This window comes from Garra rufa, chromosome 10 (genome assembly GCF_049309525.1).
Source record: "Garra rufa chromosome 10, GarRuf1.0, whole genome shotgun sequence".
NCBI classification, from domain to species: Eukaryota; Metazoa; Chordata; class Actinopteri; order Cypriniformes; family Cyprinidae; genus Garra; species Garra rufa.
In genome coordinates, this window is record NC_133370.1 from 48,681,263 (window position 1) to 48,707,985 (window position 26,723).

The 26,723-nt window shown below is 34.4% G+C and overlaps 1 protein-coding gene across 1 annotated transcript in view; it reads right to left on the reverse strand.

Annotated features, from left to right (window-relative positions):
* Positions 1 to 26,001, reverse strand: part of cacna1eb (calcium channel, voltage-dependent, R type, alpha 1E subunit b) — a 119,387-nt gene extending 93,386 nt beyond the window's left edge. The window contains exons 1-3 of the mRNA XM_073849236.1: positions 25,676 to 26,001; positions 8,125 to 8,230; positions 6,721 to 6,860 (exon numbers count right to left, since the gene is read on the reverse strand). Of these exons, the coding sequence (XP_073705337.1) occupies positions 6,721 to 6,860; positions 8,125 to 8,230; positions 25,676 to 25,884 (455 nt within the window). The 5' untranslated portion in view covers positions 25,885 to 26,001. The remainder of the gene's footprint in view (positions 1 to 6,720; positions 6,861 to 8,124; positions 8,231 to 25,675) is intronic.
* Between the last annotated feature and the right edge of the window lie 722 nt (positions 26,002 to 26,723).

Here is a 26,723-nt window from a genome sequence, read left to right on the forward strand (position 1 = left end):
ATTTTTAGACTACACTAATATGTGACCCTGGACCACAAAACTAGTCATAAGGTAAAATTTTACAAAACTGAGATGTATACATCACATGAAAGCCAAGTAAATAAGCTTTCTATTGATATATGGTTTGTTATGATAGGATAATATTTGGCCGAGATACATCTATTTGAAAATCTGGAATCTGAGGGTGCAAAAAAATCAAAATACTGAGAAAATCACCTTTAAAGTTGTCCAAATTAAGTTCTTAACAATGCATATTACTAATCAAAAATTACATTTTGATATATTTACAGTAGGAATTTTACAAAAAATCTTCATGGAACATGATCTTTACTTAATATCCTAATGATTTTTGGCATAAAAGAAAAATCAATAATTTTGACCCATACTATGTATTTTTGGCTGTAGCTACAAATATACCCCAGCGACTTAAGACTGGTTTTGTGGTCCAGGGTTTTCTGAACACTGCATACTGCATGTTCATATAAACATATGCTGTAGTTAAATGAATTTTGGGAGCTTCTCTGTGCTTACTGTATATATTACTATATATACTCAAACATTACTTGAAGCATCACAAGGAGAAAAACACAGCAGCGAGGCGAGAGTCACTTCAACATTATCATACTTGTATTTGTTTTATCATGTCAAATGCAAAGTTTCTCCATATGTTCCCAGCAGACCTGTGAAGGAAAAAATATCAAATTGGCTCTGTCCCAGCAGATTCACTCGCAGCTAATCATTAATTTCAGATGAAATGAAAGCCACAAGCAATGGCCTACTGGCCTTGTTTCAGTTCCCAGATGAGTGGAATGACACATGTAGTTTTCTTTTAAGTCTGACTTACTTTCGCTGTTTTTAAAGAGGTCAGGTATGTTGGAGCCAAAAATGTGTCAGATATGTAGCAGGGATAATCGGATTCATTTTAGATTGTTGCTGCCATTCTAAAATTCTAAAGCTGCCATTTAAAGACAAAATGGATAATAAGGATTTGTGCAAACATCATTGCTTTATTACTCTTTCAAGGCCAAACAAGAACATCAGAAATAACACACAATCAGCCTCGTTCATGAAACACGAGCGGAACAAATGTCTCTGTTAAACCACTCTGCAATTAATCTAAAAGTAGATTTATGAACATTTTACACAGAAACATTTATTCTGCTCATTTTTTATGAATGAAGCCTGGTGGATGCACTTAAAAAATGTCTATGTAACCTTATAGAAATTACAGCTTTCGTTGACGTGATGTGTGTTAAAATCAATGTCAGACCGTTTTTCCACCTTTTAACAACATCTATTAAAATGTGAAAAAAGACCTGGCATGATTTGTCACAATTTCATCTATTAAATGGATAAAAGCTAGGGTGCAAAAATCATTTCTTGCTGTAGACACCCACATACTTTGACAACAGGGGGTCAAGGTTTGGCTGGCTAGCGCAGGCTGTAACTACACCATTATGTGTGCAGAAAAGCATCTTTCTCCATTCACAGCCGTTCAAAAGTGGCAGTGAATTTTGACAAAATATCAAACATTTAATTCTATCTTAGTGGTTGTTTTACTGGCTTTTTGGCGAGTTCTTAACAGCGTGGAATTAGCTTTTTTTTGTTTCTTTGCTTCAAGGAGTTGATGCAACTATAGTGTGATTAGTTGCATGGTCTTACCTTGCTCAAAAGATATTCTCCAATTATTATAGACCTCCTTGACCTTGACTTATGCTATAAATCTCGATCTGTATTTACAGAACATTTGATTTTACCACTAAGAGTTCTCCTAGATAGCAGTTAAAGTTCTTTGCTAAGAGCTTCCTCTTCAAACCTATTTACAAAGCGTCTGAGAGCAACTTTTACTAAGGAATGGGGAGACACCTTAAGCTAAAAAAAGGCCGGAGTTGACCTTGTTGCTGTGGATGATGCCATCAAGCTTATTAACTATGCCTACAGTGATTGGCTAACAGTGGATGGGTCTCTGTCACTCATTTAACCATTGAAATTTGGTTTCACTTTATTTTGATTGTCCCTTTAACACATTCTGGTGACTAAAAATAACATTGCACTTACTGTCAGTAGATTGTCTATTGGGAGACGATCACAATAAAGAGTTAGCAGATATTAAGCAGACAATCTACTAACACTCTAATGAGAGTTGGTTGACATGTAGGTGCAGAGGTACTTATTGTCAACAGAATGTTCAAAAGGACCATCAAAATAAAGTGTTAGCAGAAATTTAAAAGAACAAGGGATCATGTTATCATATTTAGATGAAGATTTTAAAATAAAAATGTTGACGTATTAAAATGTTAATTTTGCCATATTCAAATAAAGATTTTAAAATACAAATGCTATCATAATCAAACAAAAAAATTAAATAAGAATGTTGCCATATTCAAGTGAAGTTTTTTTTAAATAAAAACATCATATTCATATTAAGATTTTAAGTTTTTAAAATAAAATTGTTGTCATATTTATATTAAGATTTTCAAATAAGAAAGCTGCCATATCCAAACAAAAAATTTAAATAAGAATGTTGCCATTTCCAAATAAAGATTTTAAAAATAGGAATTTTGGCATATTCAAATTAAGATTTTAAAATAAAATATTGTCATATTCATATTAAGATTTTAAAAAACCAATGTAGCCATATTCAAAAAAAAAAATAATAATAATAATAAGAAGAAGAATGTAGCCATATTCAAATAAGTTTTTAAAATATAAATGTTGTCATATTCATATTAAGATTTTAAAATAAGAAAGTTGCCATATTTAAATACATTTTTCTAAATAAAAATGTTGACGTATTAAAACAAAGACTTTAAAATGTGAATTTTGCCATATTCAAATGAAGATTTTAAAATAAGAAAGTTGCCCTATTCAAATTAAGATTTTAAAATAAAATATTGTCATATTCATATTAAGATTTTAAAATACCAATGTAGCCATATTCAAAAAAATAAAAATAAAATAAGAAAGTTGCCATATTCAAATAAGTTTTTAAAATATAAATGTTGTCATATTCATATTAAGATTTTAAAATGAGAAAGTTGCCAAATCCAAACAAAAATTTTAAATAAGAATGTTGCCATATTTAAATACAATTTTCTAAATAAAAATGTTGACGTATTAAAACAAAGACTTTAAAATGTGAATTTTGCCATATTCAAATGAAGATTTTAAAATGAGAAAGTTGCCAAATCCAAACAAAAATTTTAAATAAGAATGTTGCCATATTTAAATACAATTTTCTAAATAAAAATGTTGACGTATTAAAACAAAGACTTTAAAATGTGAATTTTGCCATATTCAAATGAAGATTTTAAAATAAGAAAGTTGCCATATTCAAATAAAGATTTTAAAATGAGAAAGTTGCCAAATCCAAACAAAAATTTAAAATAAGAATGTTGCCATTTCCAAATAAACATTTTAAAATAAGAATGTTGCTATATTCAAATTAAGATTTTAAAATAAAATATTGTCATATTCATATTAATATTTTAAAATCGGAACGTTGCCATATTCAAACTAAAGTTTAAAATAAGAATGTTGCCATATTCAAATAAGTTTTTAAAATATAAATGTTGTCATATTCATATTAAGATTTTAAAATGAGAAAGTTGCCAAATCCAAACAAAAATTTTAAATAAGAATGTTGCCATATTTAAATACAATTTTCTAAATAAAAATGTTGACGTATTAAAACAAAGACTTTAAAATGTGAATTTTGCCATATTCAAATAAAGATTTTAAAATGAGAAAGTTGCCAAATCCAAACAAAAATTTAAAATAAGAATGTTGCCATTTCCAAATAAACATTTTAAAATAAGAATGTTGCTATATTCAAATTAAGATTTTAAAATAAAATATTGTCATATTCATATTAATATTTTAAAATCAGAATGTTGCCATATTCAAACTAAAGTTTAAAATAAGAATGTTGCCATATTCAAATAAGTTTTTAAAATATAAATGTTGTCATATTCATATTAAGATTTTAAAATGAGAAAGTTGCCAAATCCAAACAAAAATTTTAAATAAGAATGTTGCCATTTCCAAATAAAGATTTTAAAATAAGAATGTTGCCATATTCATATTCATATTTTAAAATCGGAATGTTGCCATATTCAAACTAAAGTTTAAAATAAGAATGTTGCCATATTCAAATAAAGATTTTAAAATACAAATGCTATCATAATAAAAAAAAATAAAAAAAAATAAGAATGTTGCCATATTCAAGTGAAGTTTTTTAAATAAAAACATCATATTCATATTAAGATTTTAAGTTTTTAAAATAAAAATGTTGTCATATTTATATTAAGACTTTCAAATAAGAAAGCTGCCATATCCAAACAAAAATGTTAAATAAGAATGTTGCCATTTCCAAATAAAGATTTTAAAATTGGGCATGTTGCCCTATTCAAATTACAATTTTAATATAAAATATTGTCATATTCATATTAAGATTTTAAAATACCAATGTAGCCATATTCAAAAAAATAAAAATAAAATAAGAATGTTGCCATATTCAAATAAGTTTTTAAAATATAAATTCTGTCATATTCATATTAAGATTTTAAAATAAGAAAGTTGCCAAATCAAACAAAAATTTAAAATAAGAATGCTGCCATTTCCAAATAAAGATTTTAAAATAAGAATGTTGCCATATTCAAATTAAGATTTTAAAATAAAATATTGTCATATTCATATTCATATTTTAAAATCGGAATGTTGCCATATTCAAACTAAAGTTTAAAATAAGAATGTTGCCATATTCAAATTAAGATTTTAAAATAAAATATTGTCATATTCATATTAAGATTTTAAAATACCAATGTAGCCATATTCAAAAAAAAACAAAACAAATAAAATAAGAATGTTGCCATATTCAAATAAGTTTTTAAAATATAAATGTTGTCATATTCATATTAAGATGTTTTAATAAGAATGTTGCCATATTTAAACAAAAATTTTGAATAAGAATGTTGCCATATTCAAATGAAGTTTTTAAAATAAAAACATCCTATTCAAATTAAGATTTTAAGTTTTTAAAATAAAAAGGTTGTCATATTTATATTAGGTTTTTCAAATAAGAAAGTTGCCATATCCAAACAAAAATGTAGAATAAAAATGTTGCCGTATTCAAATGAAGTTTTAAAATAAAAATGTTGTCATATTCAAATTAAGATTTTTTGATAAAAATGTTGACATATTCAAACAAAAATTTAAAAAAGAATGTTGCCATATTCAAATTAAGATTTTTGATGACTAGCAGCTATAGATATACAGACTTTGTGGGACGTAGCCTTTTGTTTGAGAGGCACCTCGATTCTCGACTCTCGATTCCCAATGCCTCAGAATCGAGGAATCGATTATTTTTGGAATCGATTCCCAGCCCTATTTTTAGGCATTCCTTCATCTGAATCTCCTGTACTCTAGACTCTGGACACACAGCACTGCAAATGCTATATTTTATCTGAAAACCCAGAAGGCAATATGGAGCTGAGATAAGCAGGAATGAAAACAGTTCCATGAAGAGGAATCCTATACATCTGCTGTTCACAACCTACTCAAACACACAGTCCAGTAGCCAAGAAATGCATCTAGCCTGTACGTCAGATAATCAGGCAGTGAATAAAACTGCACGTCATTGCTTACGTTACACAAATGCCTACTACTAACAGTTTTTAATGAAACGCTTTGAGTCATTGATTAACTGGAACCCATTATGGATCTGATTTTTTTTATATGTGAATTTTTTTTTATCTTTTGTAATTTTTTTTCAGATTTAGATTATATATACTTATATATTATATAACTTATATATAATCATATAACTTTTTTAAATTGTGACATATAGGCCCGGTTTCACAGACAGGGCTTAGACTAAACCAGGATTAGGCCATAGATCAATTAGGACATTTAAGTAATTTTAATAAACATGCTTAGAAAAAAACAATACTGGTGTGCATCTTAAAACAAAAAAGGCACTGATATATTTTTAAGATCAGTCAGATCAGTGCAAGTTTATTTCAGTTGAAACAACTCAGACTTACATTTTTAGTCTAGAACTAGGCTTAAGCCCTGTCTGTGAAACCGGGGCATAAACTCGCAATTGCAAGTTATATAAACGTGCAATTCTAACCTGTATTCTTAGAATTGCAAGTTTATATCCAACAATTCTAACTCATTTCTTGCAATTCTGACTTATTTTCTCAGAACTGCAATAAATTTATTCTCACATTTGAAATAAAAATCCAATAAAGTCCAATTTTGATGGACATTTCTTACAATAGCAAATTGATATCTTACAATGCTGACCTTATAACTTGCAAACGTGTGTTACAAAGTCAAAACTGCAAGACATGAACACGCAATTCTGAGAAAAAACACAACTGTGAGATAAAATGTTGCAATTATCGTCAAAGGAAATATCTTGACCAGGGGCACATCAGGTAATCTTGAGCAAACCTATGGGTGCTCCAGAGAGGGAACAAAATAGCAGAAACGCACCTCGCCCACTTAAGGAAGTGGAATGGACTTCCAAAATCCAGTGGAGAAATGTTTAGGGAAATTACGATTATGCAAGCAGAAATCGACAAGCAGATAACTACAGCCTGTGTCTACCATAGCCATGTTTTAAATGGAAGCACACCTCTGTCATCTAAAACTATTCATAGCAATGAAGTATTAAAAATCAGCGAGGAGAAAGAAAATATAAATGTCACTTACCCACTTAGCACAACAATGAAGTCCATTACATTCCAGCCGTTTCTGAGATAGGAACCCTTATGAAAAACAAAGCCAAGAGCCACCAGCTTGATGCCAGCCTCAAAACAGAAGATCCCAATGAAGTAAGGCTCAGTCTTCTCCTAATGAACCCAATGATAAAGAAACAGATCACATGATTAAACACAATCGATACAGAATATCAGAAATCAGGGCTGCACTTTTAATCGAAATTCTAATGATCATGATTACGGTTTATGTAATTGTTTGCGATTACAAAAAAAAAAAAAAAAACTTCATTATTCTGCGTGCTTAAAAATTATGGCATGCAGCTGCTTTAAACAATAATATAAAGCTATTTAAAACATCAATCAATCTAAATTGTTATAATCGTAACTAATAATCGCAATTACAATTTCAAGGGAATAATCGACAATTATGATTTTTGTCATAATTGTGCAGCCCTGTCACAAATATAAAGACATCAATACAGAAATGCACTAGTTCTTCTAGTTTTGGTTTTATAATAATATAATAAACATTTACAGAGTCTGGAAAGTCACCTGTAGAATAAAAAAAAGCCTACAAAAGACCTACAAATCTGTGGACACGGTTGTCAGGAATATGGACCTGTTTTGTAGTGTTTTTGCCCCTGTTTCTATTCCTGTTTGCCCTTATTTGGTCATGTTCCTGTTCTCATTTAGTCTGATTATCATTCTGTGCACTTGTGTTCCCCAATTTCCCCTTGTATTTAAGTTCTAATCTGTGCATTCTGTCTCTGTCGGCTCTACTTTGTCGTATATGTGTGTTTGCTCCACTTCCTTTTGTGGATTGTTCCCCGTGTTTCTATTACTAAAGACTGTTTCATGTTACTTTGTGTCTCTATCTACCTTCCAGCAGCGAATTGTGACAAATTGCAAAGGTTTTTCAATTCAACCCCTTAATTAATAAACTATACTGTACTGTACAAATTCAAAAGCTGCTTCCTCGATTTCAAAAAACGTGCTAATGAATTAATAAACCATAACCACAGGTTCCTAATCCATGCTTTTAGATTTGTAAACCCTACCTTTGGGTTTTGCAATTTCTACCCAAATTCATAAATCGTGCCAATGCTTTTGCAATATTTTCCCAAGGGTTTGCAAAGAGTCTTTGAAAAATGCTTGAATATTTTGAATAAAAATGCTTGTTTTTTTTGTTGTTTTTTTCCCCACTTACAGTACAGGTGATTTCCTGGTGCTGTCTTTTGCCACTAGCTTCTGAGTAACACTATGCATTTTATTTTGTACTCTTTGGACTCTGGGGATCCAATCATTTAAATAATGTGTTGTATTAGTAGTAGCACAAGTTTTGAAATATTAATTTATGTTTATCTAAAATATGAATATATTTGTTTGTAATGCTTACCAGTCTTTTGGACATAGGTGTCTTGTCCTCACCAGGAAGATGCTGTTCCAGGGATAAAACGATGCAGTTGGCTATGATGGTGGCCAGGATCATATACTCAAACGGAGTGATGGCACAGGGGTCAAGGCAAATATTACATCAGTGGAAAAAAATAAGAATTGAAAACTGACTTTAAAAAGTTCCCTTCAAGACTGACACACTATATACTTCACTTAACAAATACAAAAATCTTGTACACCTGCCTACATTAAAGGGGTCCTATTATGCGTTTTTCTTTTTGAATTTTAGTCAGTCTGTGGTGCATGTTTTTGGGCATACAAAACATCTATAAAGTTACAAATCTCAAATTCCACTCCAAAGGGAGATATTTAGATTTTAAGAATCCCTTTTCAAGAACTACAACGAATGGCTCATTTGGACTACAGCGTTTGTTTTCTGGATGCTTTGATGTCACAAAGCTCATTAGTATATCATTTAAATAAGTCCCGTCTATGGAAATTCGAATTGTTGGTGGGTGGGGAAGGACTAAGAGGATTAGCCTAAATTGAGCGATGTAGCACGAACAGCTGCTTCTGGGATGCTTCAGCGAGCCGAAAAGCTGATGGTATAAATGCAAGCATTGAATAAAGTGTCCGCAAACTGCTCCGCTAGCCGTGCTGGAGCCGTGTGTGGTAAGAGATTTATTGATCATACAGTGTAGATAGCTTCACTAGCCTTATGCTGGAGCTGGTTTCAGGCATGTAAATAATTAAATAAATGAGCAAAATAATGATAATATCATGTATCGGCGATCTCACAGGTGGACGATAGGACCAACACTACTGTAGCGTATTATTTACTCACCCTCCATGCATCCTACTGTAGGTGTATTTAACTCCCTTCTTTCAGACGAATGCAATCGGAAGTTATATTAAAAATTATCCTGGCACTCCCAAGCTTTAGAACAGCATTGACAAGTGTTTCTCTCCATCAGTCCAAAACAAGTCCAAGTGCATTGATCCATAATAAAAAGTGCCTCTCATGGCTCCGCAGGGGTCAATAGAGTAAAAGCCTCCTGTTGCGAACTGATGTGTTTTTGTAAGAAAATATTTAATATATAAATATTTAAAATGTAAAAATCACTTTAAATCTAGCTCGTGCTAACAGTTGTACAGAGAACTTGCTGCTTTGGGAAGGGGCGTGGCAGGACTGAAACACCATCTAAGCTGTTTGCCAATCACAAGTGGGACTACTAACCAATCACAACACATTTCATTTTTCCAAAAGGCGGACCTTCATCAAACCTGGAACTAATCGAGCCATTTGTGCCAGCCTGGGGAGAAAGCTATTGTAATAATGTAAATTATGTGAAAAATAATGCAGTTTTCGAACCACCAAGCATGAGAGCATGTTCTAGTGCACCCCCAAAACAAAATAAAGACTTTGTGTTTTTGATCCTTTAATACCCCGTTTGTAGGAAAATATACTGTTTACATAAAAGTTTATGTATCAGTATATGCAGATTAAATGCACAGTACCTAGGCCTTAAATGACTGAGTAGTTGATTGGTGATCCAGTTGACCAGTCAAGTTTAGTTTATGTAAATGAGCCAGTGCTGCATTAATGGAGAGTCTGTGAGTGGATGATGCAGGTGATACATGCGCATATCTTTAGTGGCAGATTCACCATGGATGCATTGACTTCCTTCAGCTCCAGTCAGCACAGATTACACACAGCACAGATTGGCTCATACAGTATGTGAACACGCAGAATAAACTCAGACAAAGGCAGATGTCCATAGAACCAGCAGTGCAGATTGCTTGTAAAAGCTTTGTGAAAATAAACCACTTATTGTCAAATGGAAGAATTTTCCTCCTGCTGTCCTCAAGTCAACAAGCACAACTAAAGTCATGTGATCTGCAACGAGTCAACACAGACCCAGCATGTTAACATGTACAAGTTATTAATTGCATGTTGTGCAACACCCAATGGCACTTGAGGCACACACAGAAGTGTTTTGTTACTAAATGATTCCACATTTTTGAACGAATCAGGCGAGTCAATGATTCAGTGACCCATTCATAAAGACAGTCACTAGTTTTGTTTCTGAATGAATCAACTCAATGACTCACTCATTAGACAGTGACTTGCAATGACTTTTAGCTTCATGTTTTGTGTATAATTTTATCACAAAAAAATAAATAAATTCCACATTATGGCCACATTGCAGCCTTAACAGCTTAACACACCTTTATTATTAAGAGTGTACCATAACATTTTTTTACAGTGTACCTTTACCCCTGAAAGCTAATCATACCACCAAACCTGATCCTAACCTTATCCGTATCGCCCATCAATAACACCAAAAGTGTTTTGCAATTCAACATGAGCACAATAGGTACATTGTCCCTTTGCTATTTTTGCACTTAAGTACCTAGTAGTTAAAGACATCTAATATGAAGTGGGACCCAATAAATTAAATAATTAGTCATTTGTGATGGATGCCTCCACAGTCCTTCTGTAACACCCACGTCTAAAAAACACAAAACACTGATAAAAAAACACAAAGATGTGAGTCCCATCCAAAACAGCACATGAAACAAGTGTACATCTCAGATGTCGATTAGAAAACTAGTCCTGTCCAAATATGATTTAGTAAAACATTTATGCAAGGTTTTGGGAGTTTAATTTTGTAATTCTGAGTTGATTTTGTTAATATTGTTATATATTTAATATAATTAAAAGGTTCTTCAAGCGATGCCATAGAGGAACCATTTTTGGTTTACACAAAGAACCATTCAGTCAAAGGTTCTTTAAAAAAGCATTTCTTGCTTACCTTTTTATAATCTAAAGAACCTTCTTTCGCCACAAAGAACCTTTTGTGAAACAGAAAGGTTCTTTAGATGTTTAAGGTTTTTTATGGAACCATTTAGACAAAAATGTTTTTTTTTATGGCATTGTGAAGCACCTTTATTTTTAAGAGTGTAAAAGGCCGTAAAAATGCTACAGTAAATACCTGTTAAATGGTTAATGGTAAGTTTCACTACTGTATATTGTGAAAACCTGTATTGGACATTACATGTTTTCGGAAGTGAAAAAGAATGTCAAATTTACAGGAAATAACCGCAAATTCACATTTCCCTGATTCACATTTCAAATTTGATGTTTTTCTTGTTGAAATAACTGTTACTTCTTAGCTTTTTCTTAGCAGTTTTGTACATTATGGTTGTTATGTTACATCTAATGTTGTTAAATTAATGTTTACTCTATTATTTCAGTTTCATGTTTTTTTTTTTTGTTTTTTTTTTGGTGGTTATCAGAGTATTACAAAGGTACAAAACAGATTTCAGTTCTTTAATAGGTTAGTATATTAACATTATATCACGTAATGAAATTACAGTTATTAAATGAGAATTTAAGTTAAAATCGTAAAACCTAAAATGCTGCTACCGTATTTTTACAGTAAAATTCTGGCAATTACAGCTGATGTTTTTGCCGTAAATTTTAAGGATTTTTTTTTTTTTTTTTTTTTTTTTTTTTTACAATGTAGGGTTGACAGAGTAATTATATATGTAACTACATTTAAAGAATGGCATTTTTAAATTTAGGTGCAATGTAAAATATGTATGTACACAGTAAGTGCATTGTTTTAAATAATTATTTTAAAAGTAACTACATAGTAGTTAAATACACTTAATATGAAGAGTGTTTTAATTGATTATAATAACCTAAAATATAAAAAATAAATAAGTTTACTTGGCTTCCCATGTTTATTTGTTCATCAGATTCATCCATATTGAAAGGTTTTGGTGACTGCAATCACAAACAATTCACATTCGTATGGTGTTAGAATGGTGGACTTGTATTAGAACAAAAAAAAAAAAAAAAATCTGCATGGCTGCTCAGTTATAAAACTCACATGTTCAGATGATGATTTATTTATGGTGGAGGAGGTCCTTTTGTGATCATACGAATCCAGAAACGTGCTTCTTACATGACAAGGATAGGACAATATTTGGCCGAGATACCACTATTAAAATGAAAATCTGGAATCTGAAGGTGCAAAAAAAAAAAAAAAAATAACAATAAAAAAAAAAAAAAAAAAATCGTTTTTAAAGTTGTGCAAATTAAGTACTTAATGCATATTACTAATCAAAAATTAAGTTGTGATATACTTATGGTAGAAAATGTACAAATATCTTCATGGAACATGATCTTTACTTAATATCCTAAAAAAATCGATAATTTTGACCCATACAATGTATTTTTGGCTATTGCTACAAATATACCTGTGCTACTTACTATTTGGGTCTAAGGTCACATTTACTTAAGGTAAACATTGACTTGACCCAGCTACTTGGTCGACGGCAAATATAATTAGTTGTGCAATGTATATAATACATATTTTAAAAGTTTATTGCAAAACCACTTGCTAAAGCGTTGAACTAATATCATTCTTCTATATAGTTTGCAACAAAATCTATTTTTAAAATGCATGCACATTACTACAAAGTGCAAAAGTTACCAAATGTATGCAAACTCAGAGATGTAGATTCAAACAGCAATTAAATTACCTACACAACCTTGTTTTTTGTAAATAAATAAATAAATAAATAAATAAATAAATGCACTTTACAAAACACCAACATTCTAAATTCAGATGGGAATAATTATCCCCAACAAGCCCATGTAAAAATATTTAATTATTTTTTTAACCACTTAATGAGCTTAATGCATCAATTTTACTGTTGATTATATTTCGTCATTTGAACAAAAGTCTTAAAATGTAGCACTTGCAGTAAGCCGTCTGCACTGGCTGTGACTGCTACAGACATGAATGACACTTCAAATCATGCAGCTTGTAGAGTAAAGCCTTGCTACTACTTTTCTACGCAACCAGACGGCCAATTTTCACCATTCTTGTCAGATAAGAAGATGGTTGCAAGTGAGGTAAAATACTTGGAAGCTATAATACAGACACACACACAAAAAAAAATTGACATTATAAAATAATAAGCATAGTAATGTCATTTCAGTCAGGGATGCACAAACCTAGAATTTTCAGCTTTTTTATTTTTGGCATCTCTCTAGCAGCGAGGATTGCCATGGCAACCTGCTTTCTACACTTAACCTCCTCCAGGGAGGGTTGACTGTGAGTTTTGCTCACCTGAGAAACATCCAAACATTATCTCAAGTGCTGCTTATAATGCACTTTATAAAAAAACAAGTGTATTCCTCATAATGACCTGAAATCTGCTGAATTTAATTCATTAAAGTTAAAGAAATGTCAGGAAATATATCCTTCATTCAGTTTGTCATGTGACATAGTGGCCAGTGCTAAATAGAACAAGTAGAGTACACAGAGTGGATGGGCTTATACATGAACAAGCAACAGGAACTAAATTAGTCTGACAAGTACTAATTAGTTTAGCAAAATATTAATGAAATCTGTAGCTGTGTAATTGTCTAAAACAGTTTGCTAGAAAAAGACATTATTTTCCCCAAACACTATCTCAGAGGCTTTGTTACAATCATTATGAAATTCTCACTATAGCCCAGAGCTAAACTGTATTGTTCTGAACTTGCTCTTTTTAGAAGACTTAACTGAGTTGTCATTGTGTTTTATTTAAATACTTTGTCTCAGATGTTCCCCCAAATGTAGTAAAAAGAGGTAAATTAGATAATTGTTGCCACACAGTAGGGGTGTAGAGCTATACAAATGAATGCAGGTAACTTGTTTTGGTTGCTTCTTATGATTGTTAAACACACTTGGGTTCTAACATTATGTCATTCTGCTGAAGAATGCACAAACACCAACTCTCAATCTAACAAGCAATGTCTTTTCTCTTAGTCAAGGACAGAGATGCATAGAGGCATACGAACCATAATGAACATACAGTGGGGAAAATAATTATTTGATCCCCTCCTGAATTTGTAGGTTTGACCAATGACAAAGGAATGACCAAATCTATAATTTTAATGGTAGGTTTATTTTAACAGTGAGAGACAGAACAGCAACAAAAAATCCAGAAAAATGCATTTTAAAAGTTATAAATTGATTTGCATTTTAATAAGTGAAATAAGTATTTGACCCCCTTATTCAATGAGCAAGATTTCTAGCTCCCAAAAGTCGTTTATACAGGTAACAGGTAAATCCTTTAAGAGAGTGCCCCTAATCTCAGCTTGTTACCTGTATAAAAGACACCTGGGAGCTAGAAATCTTGCTCATCGAATAGGGGGTCAAATACTTATTTCACTTATTAAAATGCAAATCAATTAATCACTTTTCTGAAATGTGGTTTTCTGGAATTTTTTTTTTTTTATTATTCTGTCTCTCACTGTTAAAATAAACCAACCATTAAAGTTAGAGACTGATTATATCTTTGTCAATTGGTAAAAATACAAAATCAGCAGGGGATCAAATAATTGTTTTCCCCACTGTATGAAGACATGCCTCTACCTACAATACTACTCTACCCCTATAAAAACATACCTATACATACAGTTCACTCTCATTTCCATCTGAAATGAACACACTGGCAGTAAATCACAAACAACTTTAATTCCTATTGACACCAATTATAATTACAGAGCAGATTATTGATTATTATACAACAGTTCTTTATGGTCCTCGAGTGTGTCCCAGCACTGGGGTTGCACAAGTTGTGGCATCGTAATCCTATCACTCCCGCCCCTCAACCAGGAACCCTTAAATACAATTATTACGAGATGGAAGGAAAATATACAGTCGTGGCCAAAAGTTTTGAGAATTACATAAATATTGGAAATTGGAAAAGTTGCTGCTTAAGTTTTTATAATAGCAATTTGCATATACTCCAGAATGTTATGAAGAGTGATCAGATGAATTGCATAGTCCTTCTTTGCCATGAAAATTAACTTAATCCCGAAAAAACTTTCCACTGTATTTCATTGCTGTCATTAAAGGACCTGCTGAGATCATTTCAGTAATCGTCTTGTTAACTCAGGTGAGAATGTTGACGAGCACAAGGCTGGAGATCATTATGTCAGGCTGATTGGGTTAGAATGGCAGACTTGACATGTTAAAAGGAGGGTGATGCTTGAAATCATTGTTCTCCCATTGTTAACCATGGTGACCTGCGAAGAAACGCGTGCAGCCATCATTGCGTTGCATGAAAATGGCTTCACAGGCAAGGATATTGTGGCTACTAAGATTGCACCTAAATCAACAATTTATAGGATCATCAAGAACTTCAAGAAAAGAGGTTCAATTCTTGTTAAGAAGGCTTCAGGGCGTCCAAGAAAGTCCAGCAAGTGCCAGGATCGTCTCCTAAAGAGGATTGAGCTGCGGGATCGGAGTGCCACCAGTGCAGAGCTTGCTCAGGAATGGCAGCAGGCAGGTGTGAGCGCATCTGAACACACAGTGAGGCCAAGACGATGGAAGATGACATGGTGTCAAGAAGGGCAGCAAAGAAGCCACTTCTCTCCAAAAAAAAAACAAAAACATCAGGGACAGATTGATCTTCTGCAAAAAGTATGGCGAATGGACTGCTGAGGACTGGGGCAAAGTCATATTCTCCGATGAAGCCTCTTTCCGATTGTTTGGGGCATCTGGAAAAAGGCTTGTCCGGAGAAGAAAAGGTGAGCGCTACCATCAGTCCTGTGTCATGCCAACAGTAAAGCATCCTGAGACCATTCATGTGTGGGGTTGCTTCTCATCCAAGGGAGTGGGCTCACTCACAATTTTGCCCAAAAACACAGCCATGAATAAAGAATGGTTCCAGAACACCCTCCAACAGCAACTTCTTCCAACAATCCAACAACAGTTTGATGAAGAACAATGCATTTTCCAGCACGATGGAGCACCGTGCCATAAGGCAAAAGTGATAACTAAGTGGCTCGGGGACCAAAACGTTGACATTTTGGGTCCATGGCCCGGAAACTCCCCCAGATCTTAATCCCATTGAGAACTTGTGGTCAATCCTCAAGAGGCGGGTGGACAAACAAAAACTCACTAATTCTGACAAACTCCAAGAAGTGATTATGAAAGAATGGGTTGCTATCAGTCAGGATTTGGCCCAGAAGTTGATTGAGAGCATGCCCAGTCGAATTGCAGAGGTCCTGGAAAAGAAGGGCCAACACTGCAAATACTGACTCTTTGCATAAATGTCATGTAATTGTTGATAAAAGCCTTTGAAACGTATGAAGTGCTTGTAATTAAATTTCAGTACATCACAGAAACAACTAAAACAAAGATCTAAAAACAGTTTAGCAGCAAACTTTGTGAAAACTAATATTTGTGTCATTCTCAAAACTTTTGGCCACGACTGTATATTACAATACATTCTCTTGACTTGCATTATATGGTTGGATAATTATTCTGTATATAAATTGTGAGCATCGGGGAGCCACTATTAATAAATGAGGCACTGAAACAGCTTTTGAATGCATGATCAGTTTTTACTTTCACTCTCGAGATTCAAGATCAAACATGCTCTGTGTATGCTACAGCAGCTGTTCGTTCACAATTGATAAGTTTAGATGCTGGTCAGTGGTGCTCATGATCTGTAAATTATGCTTTTTCACTTTTTGAATTTTAGTCAGTGTGTGGTGTGCATGTTTGGGCATAAAAACAGAGATATTTAGTTTTTAAGAATCCCTTTTCAAGAACTACAATGAACAGCTCCTTTGGACTACAGTGTTTGTTTTACGATAGGACCAACACTACTGTAGCATATTATTTACTCATCCACCATGCATTCTAGGTGTATATGACTTCCTTATTTCAGAAGAATGTAATAGGAGTTTCGAAAATGATCCTGGCACTCAAGCTTTAGAACGGCATAGACTGGTGTTTCTCTCCATCAGTCCAAAACAAGTCCAATAAAGTGCATAGATCCATAATAAAAATAAAAGCCTTCTGTAGCTGTTTTTTTTTTGTAAGAAAAATATTTATATTTAAGATATAAGAATCACTTTACTCTAGCTTGCACAGTTGTAAATGGAACTTGCTGCTTTGTGAAGGGGCGTGGCAGGACTGAAACACTGTCTAAGCTGTTCACCAATCGCAACGCAGTGGGACTGCTAACCAATCACAACACATTCGGTTTTTCGGAAAGCGGGCCTTCGTTAAACCTGAAACTAATTGAGCCATTTGTGCCAGCCTGGGGAGAAAGCTATTGTAATCATGCAAATTATGGAAAAAAATAATGTGTTTTTTGAACCACCAAACATGAGAGCATGTTCTAGTGCGCCCCCAAAATAAAATAAAGACTTTGTAAAAGAAAATAATAGGACCCCTTTATTAAAAATAACTGACAGAGACTGTGTTTTTGTTTGTGATGGTGACAAGAGACTATTTTACGAGTCAACAGTAAAAACTTTTATACTGAAAAATTAGAAACGGAAGTTACTTTTAGTCTCAACAACAGCTTGACACATCTAACAAATGCACTGAGCAGCGCTGCCATCAGAAATTACCCTTAACAGATGATATTAACATTATGACAAAGAAAACGCTTCCTCAGCGGACATTCAAACTAATGCTTCATCGTAAATATGAAGAATGAATTCTGTATCAGATGCAGGTAATCATGATCGCTCAGACCATCCCTCTCTCATAAAACTACATAATACAGTGAACTTTTAATGTGTAATACAATACATTTTCAATGAAGCAACTCAATGTTTGTCATTACTAGTTGTAAAGTGACGTTTTGGAATTAGTAACAGAGGCTTAGGCTCAGCTGTTAAACTGAGCTTTAAATCCATGGTAAAAAAAGAAGTAGTTCTGCACAAAAGAGAGGTTTTGAAGACACTCCATTGTTTCTTATGTATCTGCACACTCGTGCCTATTGCCGAATCACAGCAGTGCTGATATACAGCTATATCTACTTGTGTGATATTACTCATATAATAACATGGTACTTTGCATAATACTACATTTCCTTAAAAAAACCTTTACCATAGTACAATTTATAGACTAATAACATAACTACATTGTATTCAGACAAAGTAAACTTGCTTGATAGCGCACCCGGTACAGCATTGCACTCAGGTATGAGTCCAGTAAAACACAAGTCACAGTAAAAAGAACAAAGACTTGTAGAAACAAGATAAAATGGCATGGTAGTTTTAGCAAATGCATTTTAATCCCATGATTGCTTTTGTTAACACTATCATGTAGGTGTGTTATTTTTAGATGTAGTAGAGTACTAACCTTTTAGCGCCACTCACTGGACATTTAGTTTCCATACTGCTGAAATACATTCAACCTTGCCAGATTCACATCCATTTGTTTTAGATAAAATTAACATGATTTTAGTACCACTTATTAAACATTTAATTTTGAAAGTGTTGTGAAACATCCAAGAAGCAACATAATATCATCTTGCAGAAATGCCACTTTTCCAGCGAGCCTGGTTTTTGTGAGCTTTTTCATTTGGTAGATTTCAATGAGACAGCTCAAATTTCTTTCAGTGTTTGCCTAAGAATGCCAGATTTCTCACTTCCATCTGCTGTCACGTTCACAGCCATGAGATGCCGACACAGCTCATGCCGACCATGGACCATGAATCAGCGCTCAGAGTTGCTACAGATGAGGTCATGTCCATCTCAAACCAAACTTGTGTACTATCAGCACCCAAGCTGTTCACATCTACAAAACAGGAACTCAGACTCCCATGCCTCAAACCAGGAGCTTCCCATTTTTGCTGCCTCTCCAGTGATCTCAGTTATGCCAAGTTATGCATTCCTTGTCATAAGCCCTGTTTACACCTGGTTTTAAGATGCACTCGGTCAATCGGATCACAAGTAAATGAGAGAGACACATCCATAGTTACACCTGGTGTTTAAATCACTTTTGTCCAAATTCAACCACTTATTTCTTGGAGGGTAGGGTCTATAGGTAGGTGTATGTATGGGTTTTTTCAGATCTTTCATTCTAACGTTGCAAAATAAGTTCATGCAATTTACATAAGATTCTTTTGTCAAAAAGAGACAATAGAAAATTCCATAGAGATTGTTTCTGCTTTAAAGGGCTCATCGGATGCCCATTTTTGATGATATGATTCTTTAGTAAGTCTGTAGCATACTTTGGTTACAATTTCTCAATGGTAGTGTAAAAAACACTCTTTTTACCTTGTCAAAATCAGCCCTTTTTAGAGCGAGCTATTCTGTTGCATGTTCCTTTAAATGCTAATGAGCTCTGCTCGCCCCGCCCCTGTCTGCTACGGGATGACGAGCTGTAATGTTTACTTTAGCCAAATTTAGCTGCGAAACGACTGCTATGTTCATTACATCCAACAACAGAGCACCTCAATCAGTCAATCTGAGACATTCTTGTCTTCCCCTGCACCTAAATCGACACAAAGGCAATCGGAGTCAGACTGTTTCAGGTCGGTGAGGGCGGGTCTAAGGTAAGGTGCTCATGTCAATCAACTATCGTGGGAGTGGCCACTGTCTGTGTGTCGTCTCACTGACAAGAAGGTGAGAATGACCTGATTTTAAAAAGGGGATATTATTTTTAAAGATTAAAAAAATACCACTTTTTATTATCATAGGGTGGTTGTGTCTTAGAATCAGGAATGATAACATTGTGCTTTTTTTTTTTTTTTTTGCTTTTTTTTTTTTACATTTTTTGGCCTTCAAACCAAAGTACGAATTTTAGACAAATATTAAATTCTATTTGACTAGGGCGCTTCAACAACACATCCCGTAATTTTTACACATTAGGCCAGTAGGCAGAGAGGAGGAAGTCTTTAGTGTTTGTTCGAACATATTTAACAACATGAGTGTTTTCACTGTGAAAGCAATCTGAAAAGTGGGTGAAAGTGGACAAGCTTCAGTTTCAGGTCCTGTTTACACTTGTATTTGGCATTGTCCACATGGGATCGAATTGACAAAAATGCATCTTAAAGGGATCCTATTATGCCTTTTCACTTTTTTTTACTTTAGTTAGTGTGTAATGTTACTGTATGAGCATAAAAAGGTCTGCAAGATTACAGAGATTTTTTATTCTAAAAGGAGATATTCTTTTTAACAGAAAACACTTTTTAAAAACTACAACAAATTGAGTCCAGTGCACTCCTTCCGGTCACAAATTCACTCTTTTGAATAATTCCCAATCACAGATTGGTTGAGATGCGCTAGATATGATGTTTTTGTGTTGAAGTTATAATAAGGGTGTGACATTTGCATACTCTAAGCGGTTTGCCAATGCACTGGACCAGCTGACCAATCAAAGCACATTTCGTGTTTCAGAAGGAGGGGCTTCATCGAAACAGGAAGTATGGAAATGGAAAATAATGTGCTTTTGGAACAATCAAGCATGAAAACCTATTCTAGTACAATCCAAAAACAAAAAACAAATTAAGACTTTGTAAAAGCAAATAATTGGCTAGGTGCACAGGATGGTAGTGAAGAAAAGATCAGATCATTTTACTGACTCTTTGAATCTTCTTCATCAAAATCAGTAAGTCTTTTTTAAAGTCATTTCATTCATTTCAGCAGAAGTTAATAGCCAAATTCCACAACGCAGCTACTTATTACTTAACAGTTTCAAATAAAACTGTTAATGAAATAACACTATAATGCAACCAAAGGCCAAATTATGAGAAACAGAAACGATTAATTCATTGTTTTAGGTTATGCAGTCAGTTTCCTTCACCTTTCGATCGGTACTGTTCATTTCATTGTCACGTTACATCCCCATAAACTAAAGCTGTGCAGTCTGCACCGGAAACAGAAATGATAAGTTCAGCTCTCAAGTCTTCGGGTTCAAGCTGTCATTCCTAACCCCATAGGCTATAACGGCATGCAGTCCAGGAAACAGAATTGAATAGCTCATCTCTCGAGTCTTCGGGTTTAAGTCGTTTGTTCTTTTTGTCATGTGCCCTCTTTTGGCTCAATATATCACAACAAATAACAAATAGAAACATTATATATTATTAACTGGATTATTTAGGAATGCACCGAAATGAAAATTGTTGGCCGAAGTCAAACTAAATTAAACACTGGGCCGAACATGTTTTTTTTTTCATGTTTTTCCCCCCATGTATTTTGACTATTTTTTTTTCACCATTGCATTAATTTAATATTTGCAATATTTGAATTTTACACTTTTGTCTTGCTTTTCAAAAAAAAAAAAAATCTATTAAAAAAATCTATTATAATACAACAATTTATTGTTATAATAAATGTATTAATAGAGCTGTTGTAATGATTGTTATTATTTTTGTGTAACTTTTTTATTTTATTTTACAGAACAACAGTAAATTTATGAAATTGGTAGATTTGAAATTTACTTTTATTTTGGCAGAAACCCGCAAAAAGACCTCAGTACTACTTTTTGCTGACAGCAGCAGATTTATAAATGATTCTCATCATGCAGATTTTCCTCGTGCTTTGGACTTTGAACCCTGGCTAAAGAGCTCATGCAGCACTGTCAGAATAAATACAATTGGTGCATGTATTAGACAACATAACGTTCTGTAGTAATAACGTAAATAATGCTCTTATTTACTAATGGTTTAAGGCTATTTGGTGATTTCAGTCATCATACAGTAACCAGCAACAACCAGCCCTTTCTCTTCTCATGGAAGACATGCGATTCGATAAACAGTCTTGTGCGCACCTCTATTTGATTGTGTCACCTCATTGTTCGGTAAATTTTATTCGGCCTTTCTGCTTATTTGGCCAAACTCCGAAAATGCTTCTTTTTTTTTTTTTGCTATTTTAGGCTGAATAATTTTGGTTGCCGAACATCTGGTGCATCCCTAGTATTAATACATGTAGGTATCTTTGGTATTTAAAGCCACTTTATTGCCACAAATTTAATGTTAAACATGACAGAAATTCACAAATGCATAAATTGTGAAAAAATAAAAAGCTACAATTTAAGACCAGAAACAAATCACTGTAAATGTGTTTGTAAGAAAGTTTGAGAAATATCAACTCATTTCTGTATCCATTAATGCTTCAGACTCAAACCTGAAGACTCGACAGGTGAACTCATAATTTCTGTCTCTTGTAAAGAAACAATAGGATGGTGCTCGTCATTCCCGAGTCATAATAAAGATTAGTTCAAATTGAATGAATCGTTCATGAACGACACATCACTACAGGATGGCGTTGGTGTGTTTTGGCGATGCAAGTGTGGGCATGCTTACATCCGGTCTTTCCTTACATTAATGTGTACCTCTGTGCGGAAATTCATCAAGATGCATTGCAGAGATTCCTTCATTCATTCTACTGTTGGTTATGCAGTTCAGTGTTGGTGGTTAGCCAAAATCCAAGGGGATTTCTTCATTTAAACACTAACCTCAAATGTATAGTGCAATGTGCAATACTATACATTTTCCGAGAGCTGACTGTCAAATGAGATGCTCAAACCTGTATTATAGACTTAATGTATGTTTTATTAACTTTATTTGTTAACATACACAAGTTTCAAATGCCATTGACTCGATTGACATTTATAGTATAGTGATGAGAGTCATGTAAATCTTAGTTGCATTTTAAGTGATAAAATCTTGTAAGCATATATTAAAGGGGTCATCGGATGCCCATTTTCCACAAGATGATTTAGGGTCTTAATGAGAAGTCTATAACATACTTTGGTTAAAAATTGTCAATGGTAGTGTAAAAAAACACTATTTTTACCTTCTCAAAATCAGCCCTTTTTAGAGCGAGCTATTCTGTTGCATGTTCCTTTAAATGCTAATGAGCTCAGCTCGCCCCACCCCTCTCTGCCATGGGATGATAAGCCGTAATGTTTACTTTAGCCGCATTTAGCCACATTTAGCTGCGAACCTTGCTAACAAGCACATTATTAAGAAAGACAATTTGCAAAGATTCGTATTTGTCTAATGATTCGCACGAACATAGACGCATATGTAGATCGGGATCTGCGCTTTCCTTTCAAAAACAAAAGTAATGTTATCCTCTGTGTCTTCAGCGGCTCAGATGTCAGGAGCAAATGATGACTGCTATGTTCATTATTACATCCAACAACAGAACACCTCAATCGCTCAATATGAGACATTCTTGTCTTCCTCTGCACTGAGTCAACACAATGGAGTCGGACTGTTTCAGCTCGGTGAGGGCGGGTCTAAGGTAAGGCGCTTATGTCAATCAACCAGCATGGGCCTCTGTCGGTATGTTGTCACACCATCAAGAAGCTGAGAATGACCTGATTTTAAAAAGGGGATATTATTTTGCATCCGATGACCCCTTTGAAGATAATATACAAGTTTTTTCTGGCTCTCTGCACTGACGTTTAGCAAAACCGGAAGTGATGCCCACACTCGCTAGACCGGAAACCCAACATGACCACTATAAGCAACCAGCCAGTAAGACACCTTTAAAACCAATCCAATGGAGACCACTCATGTCCCAAGTCTCTCCAGGATGCATATGAGTTCCCTAAGGGTAGTTATGTCCGGGTTGAGTTGTAATGTCATGACCCTTGTCTCAGGTCAAAATGAGGGCAAGCCTGCAGTCTGCCCCTGTTCAGGTCACGCTTGCTAAAGCTTCTGGCTCCAATGCCTGCCATATCCACACATTTTCATCCACCTACAATGTCCACCCCCGCCTCTTTATCACCACACCAAGCCTTGTTTCCAAGTGCATCTCTCCTGCCCATGCACTCATGTCAGTTAGTTTTAAACAATGGCTTGTCACAGGTGCCGCCGGTTCTGCACGTCAAGTTGTGTCACTGTAATTGATACCCCAGCCCATTTGCTTGTGTTTGCAATCACAAATTCAGCCCAGCACCACCACAGTCGCAATCTAAATCCACCACAGTCCTGAATCTTAGGTCTGCCACAGCCACAAAGTTAGAAACCTATGGTCCTGTGGTTTAGCATCATTCTCAACTGCAACAAATCTTGATCACAGCTGTCATCATCCACCAACATTAAGCCATTGTTGAGTTTGAGTTGCTATGATTGAGTTTAAAGTTTAGGTTATGCAATGTTCTGGCCATTATGAATCCACCCCTACACTCTCAAAATGGTACAAACATGTAGCATTAAGGTACTAATATGTACCTTTTAGTTAATAATATATCTATTTAACATACTAATGTGCAATCTTTAAGAGTAAATACGGTACAAAGGTATACCTGTTGAAAAGGTACCACCCCAGTGACATGTTATGTCTTAATTTTAAAGTTCTGTTCTTTGGTAATGAACTGTATTCAGGTGTGTCTCGTCATTGGTTAACTACACTCTTAAAAATAAAGGTGCTTCACGATGCCATAGAAGAACCCTTTTGTCTAAATGGTTCCATAAAGAACCTTTAACATCTGAAGAACCTTAAGTTCTTTGTGGCGAAAGAAGGTTCTTCAGATTATAAAAAGGTAAAACAGAGATGGTTCTTTAAAGAACCTTTGACTAAATGGTTCTTTGTGGAACTAAAAATGGTTCTTCTATGGCATCGCTGTGAAGAAGCTTTTAAAGCACCTTTATTTTTAAGAGTGTAGTCTCGGTTAGTTCTTGCTGATTAATCTAGTCTTGTTAATGGACATGAATTAATCCAATCCATGACAAAGAACTACATACACACATATGTTGCCTGCACTTCTTTGTATGCCGAATGAATATATGTACATCCTTAAATGTTTAATGATATGTTTTATACATTTTGACATCAAGATCAGATGTACAGATAATTCAGATTATGTGGTATTGAAAGAATGAGAAATGTTTGCTTTCATATTTTCTTGGCAAAAAAAGAGACATGAGATTACTAGATTATTTTTAGGAGAAAAATCTGAAAAGCTAAAGTTCTTCATATGCTTTAAATCTCATTGGGTTCATTCACCTTAACCTTGGTCTGGCCACTTAATGGCAGGCAAATAAAACCAACAGAATGTAGTAAATGTGTGCTTGTAGAGGTTCCCCAACGCACTTTAGCATTTCTCACACTATTTATACAGTATATGTAAAGCTCTCACAAGTGGTTCTGACTGCGAACTATGATTTATTAAACTGTTGCGCCCCTAAACGAGTGTCTGCACTCTTAAAAATAAAGGTGCTTTAAAAGGTTCTTCACAGCGATGCCTTAGAAGAACCATTTATGTTTCCACAAAGAACCATTCAGTCAAAGATTCTTTAAAGAACCATCTCTTTCTTACCTTTTTTAATCTGAAGAACCTTCTTTCACCACAACGAACCTTTTGTGAAACAGAAAGGTTCTTCAGATGTTAAAGGTTCTTTATGGAACCATTTAGAGAAAAAAGCATCTTCTATGGCATTTTGTACCACAAAGTCTTACATTTTTAATGGTAGAAACGCAAACCATTTTGCTTAGAGCTGAATGCCTGAAGAGTCTAGAAAGTCGAGATAAGTCTAGAAAAATCAAGTGTGTGTTTTAACACAGAACTTGTTGCCGACAAATGATTTTTCTAACTTTTAATCTTTCTGGCTTTTACTAAATGTGTCCGTAATGTTTCCACAAAACAGCTGACAGCAAAATGGCAGGTAACTTCAGTCAAAAGACAAAACAGGCAAGACAACACAAGTAAACAAATCAGTCATAACTGCATGCAACTTGTAAATGTATTATTGGCAAAAGGCTTATGAAAGGATATGGCCACTCTATAATCCTCTTTGCATATTTTCTTATGATATTATTCTCAGCGAAGATAAAGAGAGACCTGTTGACGGTGAGACAGTTGTGTTTGGCTGGGATGGGGTTGTACAGAGCCATGGTCCGAGCCCGCTTTATCTCCCCGGCGGACTCGCTCTCTCCCTTCTCCTCAGCGCTCACCTCCTTCGGCATGTCTTCAGACTGAGCCATGTCTCAAGATCTGGAATAATCAATCCCAGCTTTCATATACGATCCCAGCCTTACTCCATTCTTCCAACAGCAAACCGGCTTGAAGAATATCTCACGAGGTTTGCTCAGTTCTGCCCTTTTGCGCTCCGTAAAGAAACTTTTTGCGATTAAAAAAGAATGTTCTAAAAAGCACAGTCCAGTTTATTAGAAGGCTGCATGTCTTTTCCGAAGCCTTGTATCCTTTTCTTGGAATTGTTCTGCCATGTTTGTCTTGACAAAGATCATGGAATCCTTTTAAAATGTCCAAAAATGACACTTCTAAATCTTCTCAGGCTATCAGATGTGAAATTCAGGCAAAACCCAGCCCATTTTTTTTTTTCAAAGCCAGTCGAATAGTCGATGCGCAGATGAACGGTGCGGTTTGTAATACCTGTTACACTGGTACTGTGCTCTATAACAGTGAATGTGGTCTTTTACCATCACATATTGCCTCATCTCTCGCACTCACCCGCCCCCATTTCTCTCTTTCTCTCTCTCTCTCTCTCTCTCTCCCTCTCTCTGCCCCAATGCTCCCCCTCCCACACACACACACACACATACACACTCACTCATACACACGCTATGGGAAATCAGGACATAGGAAAACTGGTTACCATGGAAATGTATTTTACATTTTATAATGTGATTGTGAGAGTGGCTTATCATGTAGTTTGTCAGATGATGAACTGAAACAGATTTGTAGCACAGTTAAGGCGTCTGTACTCGGTTCGTGCAAACCTCAACAATGAATACATTTGTCTCTCTCTTTTGCTCATCAGTGGGTAACAAGAATTCACTTTCGAAACACTGGGAATTACTCA